Source organism: Bufo bufo, chromosome 1, assembly GCF_905171765.1.
Source record: "Bufo bufo chromosome 1, aBufBuf1.1, whole genome shotgun sequence".
Classification (NCBI taxonomy): Eukaryota; Metazoa; Chordata; class Amphibia; order Anura; family Bufonidae; genus Bufo; species Bufo bufo.
Window position 1 is genome coordinate 546,151,960 of NC_053389.1, and position 6,000 is coordinate 546,157,959.

Sequence of the window (6,000 nt, forward strand, 5' to 3'; positions counted from 1 at the left end):
ACACCTTGCACATCAGCGGTTTGGCAATAGCTCTGGCACCAGAAGCAATAATCTGTCTACTTTTTTCTGCAATAACCCCTGCGCTTTTGTGTGGGTGTGGGACCCCTGCCGATCGGCTAGTGCTGACTTTTCCTGAGGATGCCTATGTGTTTTAAGACCGTAGAGACATGAGGACCCTTATATATTGGAATGTGCTCTGCACAACACTACTAATAACAAGGACAGTAAGGTTGAGGGTCCTAAAGTTACAATTAAAGAGGACCTTTCACCACTCCTGACATTTCTGTTTTAATAGCTACATGCATTCTTCATGTAATAACAATTCTGGAACATCTATTCTTATGGCTCTATGTTGTGCTATTCCTTTATTATTTCTACTAGAAGTTATGAATCAATTGCTATTACCCTTCAGTAAGGGTACAGAGAGGTGGTAACCAGTTGGGGGGGTGTACCTGCACAGTCTGACTCTATCCAATCAGTGCTGCCATTTTCAGACTGTGCAGGTACACACCCCCAACTGGTTAACGCCCCTCTGTACCCTTACTGCAGGCTGCTAGCAGTTCATTCATAACTTCTAGTAGAAATAACAGAGGAATGGTACAACATAGAGCCATAAGAATAGATGTTCCAGAATTGTTATTACACGAGGAATGTATGGAGCTATTAAAACCGATGTGACAGGACCTCTTTAATCTTCAGATGTTCCCTGGAAGTATCTGGGCAGTTAGTTTACAGCTGGATGAATCTGTCTGACATGGCCCTTTAGAGATTTTTATTTGCTTCCTAATTAAAGTTCTTGTTGTTTTTCTCATTCCCAGTGGGATCCGATGATCACGACCCCGCCTGGCCTATATCTGACATCTGTCGGCATGGTGAAGCCTGCTGCCTGGCTCTTTGGATGGAGTGAGACTGTGGTTTGCTCTTCTGGAATGCTGAGATTCGTTAACCTCCTTTTTAGTCTTGGCAACCTGTATATGTTTTATTTAATTCTTTGCAGGATCCACACTAAGGTACCTAGCAGATGTTATGCTCCTATTCTGAAATGTTAATTTAATTTTTCAAGCCGGATTTTATTTTATGCATGCATATTCAAACTACTCTGGTGTTTTGTAATGTTGTTATTCCAAGCAATCAGATTGAAGCTTTTAGTCAGTATCGTCTTATGTGCAGAGGTTGCCTTTCCAAGGTCCAGTTCATCCCCCCCCAATGACACTTATCATTAAATTTTCAACTACAGTCAATACAGCATATGTTTTTACTTCCCGCATGTGAGCTCTCCTAGCCACCAAACAATGCAGAGGGTTTATAGCAATATGTTTACCAGCTGAAATGCTTCGCCTCTTTCATCAGGTGATCAGCGGCAACTTTACATGGGACAATTATCGACAACAAGCTTTCATACGAGTGTTTGTTCCTGATATTAGTCCTGTCACATTAAATATGGAATCTGAGCTGTGGGCAGCATGATATAGAGCAGGAGGAGCAGAGCAGATTGATATATAGTTTTATGGGAAAAGATTCATTACAACTTATGTTTTATACATTTAAATTCCTGCTCATTCTGGGCTGTGAAGTCCAGGAGGCGGTCCTATCAGTGATTGACAGCTCTCTCTGTATACAGTCATAGAGGGAAGGCTGTCAGTCACTGATAGGACCACATCCTCGACTTCAAAGTCCAGAATGAGCAGGAAGAAAAATTTATAAATTACATATTTTACTGAATCTTTCTCCATAAAACTATATATCAATCTGCTCAGCTCCACCTGCTCTATAACCTGCAGATTGCATCGCATTTTCGTGGTGACAGGTTCACTTTTAAGTTTATACTGTCTACTGTTAGACAGTATTAGTAAGTCTGCCCCATTGTGTACATTCATATTGGTTATACAGGGTGGGCCATTTATATGGATACACCTTAATAAAATGGGAATGGTTGGTGATATTAACTTCCTGTTTGTGGCACATTAGTATATGTGAGGGGGGAAACTTTTCAAGATGGGTGGTGACCATGGCGGCCATTTTAAAGTCGGCCATTTTGAATCCAACTTTTGTTTTTTCAATAGGAAAAGGGTCATGCGACACATCAAACTTATTGGGAATTTCACAAGAAAAACAATGCTGTGCTTGGTTTTAGCGTAACTTTATTCTTTCATGAGTTATTTACAAGTTTATGACCACTTATAAAATGTGTTCAATGTGCTGCCCATTGTGTTGGATTGTCAATGCAACCCTCTTCTCCCACTCTTCACACACTGATAGCAACACCGCAGGAGAAATGCTAGCACAGGCTTCCAGTATCCGTAGTTTCAGGTGCTGCACATCTCGTATCTTCACAGCATAGACAATGCCTTCAGATGACCCTAAAGATAAAAGTCTAAGGGGGTCAGATCGGGAGACCTTGGGAGCCATTCAACTGGCCCACGACGACCAATCCACTTTCCAGGAAACTGTTCATCTAGGAATGCTCGGACCTGACACCCATAATGTGGTGGTGCACCATCTTGCTGGAAAAACTCAGGGAACGTGCCAGCTAGATGAACAGTTTCCTGGAAAGTGGATTGGTCGTCGTGGGCCAGTTGAATGGCCCCCAAGGTCTCCTGATCTGACCCCCTTAGACTTTTATCAAAACCAAGCACACCATTGTTTTTCTTGTGAAATTCCCAATAAGTTTGATGTGTCACATGACCCTCTTCCTATTGAAAAAAACAAAAGTTGGATTCAAAATGTCCGACTTCAAAATGTCCGCCATGGTCACCACCCATCTTGAAAAGTTTCCCCCCTCACATATACTAATGTGCCACAAACATGAAGTTAATATCACCAACCATTCCCATTTTATTAAGGTGTATCCATATAAATGGCCCACCCTGTAGTCTTCTTTAGGTGAATGTAAAATGTTCTGCCCTGCCCCACTGTGAATTGTCCTTTTTGTACCCTGTGAATCTATCATTTGCTTTTACCTTGACATGGGCCTTAAAACACACCCCAATCTAGTGAACAAATAAGAATAATTATTCTTAAAGGGAACCTGAGTGTTAGGCCTCATGCACACGACCGTTGTTTGGGTCCGCATCCGAGCCGCCGTTTTGGCGGCTCGGATGCGGACCCATTCACTTCAATGGGGCCGCAAAAGATGCGGACAGCACTCCGTGTGCTGTCCGCATCCGTAGCTCCGTTCCGCGGCCCCGCTAAAAAAAATATAACATGTCCTATTCTTGTCCGCGCTTTGCGGACAAGAATAGGCATTTATATTGCCGGCGCCCGTTCTGTTCCGCAAATTGCGGAAGGCAACACGGGCGGCTTCAGTTTTTTGCGGTCCGCAAAAAACAGCACTGCCGTGTGCATGAGGCCTTAGGAGTATAACCTAGTCTGGTGAGACAGCAGTGCTAACTCCTGTTCTTGTATCCCCTAGGTTTCAGCGTTGAGAAGAATCTTGTGCACCCTCACTTTGTATTTATTCCCCACTCTCTATTTCTTTACATTTCTCTACTACACCGACCCTGGCTCAACGTTTTTTGTCCTGTTCACTTATTTCATGTGCTTGTATGGAAATCACAAAAGCTCGGCTCTTCTTGGGTTTTGTGCCTTGTGCTTTCGTCAAACAAACATTATATGGATAGTCTTTTGTGCTGGAAACATTATTGCGGAAAAGGTGATGGAAGCATGGACGACGCAGTTGAAGAAGAACGATCAGAAGCCTTCCGCTAAGAAAGCCTCTTTAGAGACCGTAGAGGCTGTAAAATTTCTCATCCACTATTTGCTGAGCTCCCGGAACGTGCTGACCTTGACCCTATTAACATGGCCGTACCTCGTCTTAGTGCTGTGTTTTCTTGGTTTTATAATAATTAATAGTGGCATTGTAGTAGGAGACAGAAGTAATCATGAAGTATGTCTCCATTTCCCCCAGTTGTTTTACTTCTTTGCTTTCACTCTAGTCTTTTCATCTCCTATTGTCACCTCCATTCAGAAAATAAAGGACTTCATTCGATCAGTATGGAGACGTCCGCTCCTGTATGGAAGCTTGGCTTGCTTATCTCTGTTCCTCATCTGGAAGTTCACATATGTTCACCAGTATCTGCTTGCCGATAACCGCCACTACCCTTTCTACGTCTGGAAAAAAATATTCCAGAAACACGAGTTGGTCAAATACGCACTTGTTCCTGGATATGTTTTTGCAGCTTGGAGCTTTGTGGATGCTCTGAAGACCAAGTCTGCATTGTGGCTCCTAATGTTTTTTGTTTGCATATTATTTGCGACGGTTCCTCAGAAATTAATGGAATTCCGATACTTTATCCTGCCATATCTCATCTTCAGGCTAAATACGTCCATTCCCTCTACAAATAAGCTTTTTCTAGAGCTGGCACTCTATGTCTCTGTCAACATATTAACATTTTATCTGTTTTTGAATAAAACTTTTCACTGGCCAGATAGCGAAGAAACACAGAGGTTTATGTGGTGAGGAGAAGAGTGCTGGCCAATCAGATATCTTGGTTATGTATAAACCAGTTAATCAATGATAAAACTGTCAATTTTTGCAGGGAACCTCAGCATTCTTTTAGTAAATAAAAAAAAATAATAACTATGTATTAACTTGGTCTACACAATGACATGGGTTTCATACCAGGCAGTAGTAGTTGCACAGTACAATATTCTGTTGGGTTAATGATTTAGCTTTGTGTAGTGCCCATCTGTAAATCGGTCTGATTACAATATATTGAGCCCGGAAGTGGCCTGTGTTCTCTATGGACTGCCAATTCGATAGTGTAGGCAAAAGAGATCTGATGAAAGTCAGGGTTAGGGCTTGTTCACAAGAATGTTTTTATGCGTTCTGTATACGGGCCGTTTTTGGTTCTGTATACAGAACTCAATTCATTTCAATGGTTCTGCAAAAAAAATAGAACGTATTTCCGTTCCAAGATAGAACATGTCCTATTATTGCCCGCAAATCACGTTCCGTGGCTCCATTCAAGTCAATGGGTCTGCAAAAAAAACGGAACACATACGGAATGTACTCCATATGTCTTCCATATCCGTTCTGTATTTGCGGAACCATTTATTGAAAATGTTATGCCCAGCCCAATTTTTTTCTGTATATGCCATAAGGAAAAAACGGAATGGAACCGGAAACACTACTGAAACAAAAAACGGAAAAACTGATCCGTTAAAAAACGGCCCGCAAAACACTGAAAAAGCCATACGGTTGTGTGAACGAGCCCTTAGACTTTTTAAATGGAACCTGTCAGCGGGAAAATGGTGCTGAGCCTAGGTCGTTGTTTAATAGCTCTAGAGATGTTCATTGTAGTCTTTCCTGTGTCAGAACGAGGTTTCTTCATTCTGTACTATGTGCAGGCAATCATCACTAGAGTCCAGTGTACTCAGGAGATGTATCAGATACTCCTCACTCACACCACTTCTGCCTGTGATTGACACTATAGAGAGGGAAGTTACAGGCAGGGGTTAGCGTGAGAGAGGAGTAACCATTGCATCTCATGGATGCCAAAAATATGTATTAACATCTATTTTCCAGAAGCACAGAAAGATCTAGAGAACCTGTGGTTCTCCTGACAGTCTAGATAATGCTCATATGCCACATGAAATAACAATTTTGCAGAATTTTTATTTATATCTTAAAGTTCTGCATTGTGCCACCCTTGTTGTTTCAGTTGGGGGGTGGTCCCTACACACTGTGCTATTGTCCAGTCAGTCCTGATAGTACCAGACTGTGTAGAGATACACCCCTTGGTAACACCCAGTTTTCAGTTTATTCATACTTTTTAAGGAGGAATAACAAGGACACAGTTCAAAGATTTAAAAGGGTTCTCTGGGAAATAAATAAAAATAGAGCAAATTATTATTTTTTTTTTTAAAAAACACTTAAAATATATTCCTGAATAATTCTTTGTAATTGCTTGTGTTCTCTAGAGGGTAGTTATTAGGTAACTGAAAGTGGTTATCCCATGATAAATGTAAACAATGAAAATCACACATCATACAGTACAT

At 41.5% G+C, this 6,000-nt stretch overlaps 1 protein-coding gene across 2 annotated transcripts in view; it reads left to right on the top strand.

Moving 5' to 3' along the window:
• The window catches only part of LOC120982280 (dol-P-Glc:Glc(2)Man(9)GlcNAc(2)-PP-Dol alpha-1,2-glucosyltransferase-like), a 32,302-nt gene extending 27,393 nt beyond the window's left edge, over positions 1 to 4,909 (top strand). For both annotated transcript variants that reach the window (XM_040412323.1, XM_040412331.1), the window contains exons 3-4: positions 819 to 1,010; positions 3,413 to 4,909. In XM_040412323.1, coding sequence (XP_040268257.1) covers positions 819 to 1,010; positions 3,413 to 4,459 — 1,239 coding nt within the window. In that variant the 3' untranslated portion in view covers positions 4,460 to 4,909. The remainder of the gene's footprint in view (positions 1 to 818; positions 1,011 to 3,412) is intronic.
• Positions 4,910 to 6,000: the final 1,091 nt, after the last annotated feature.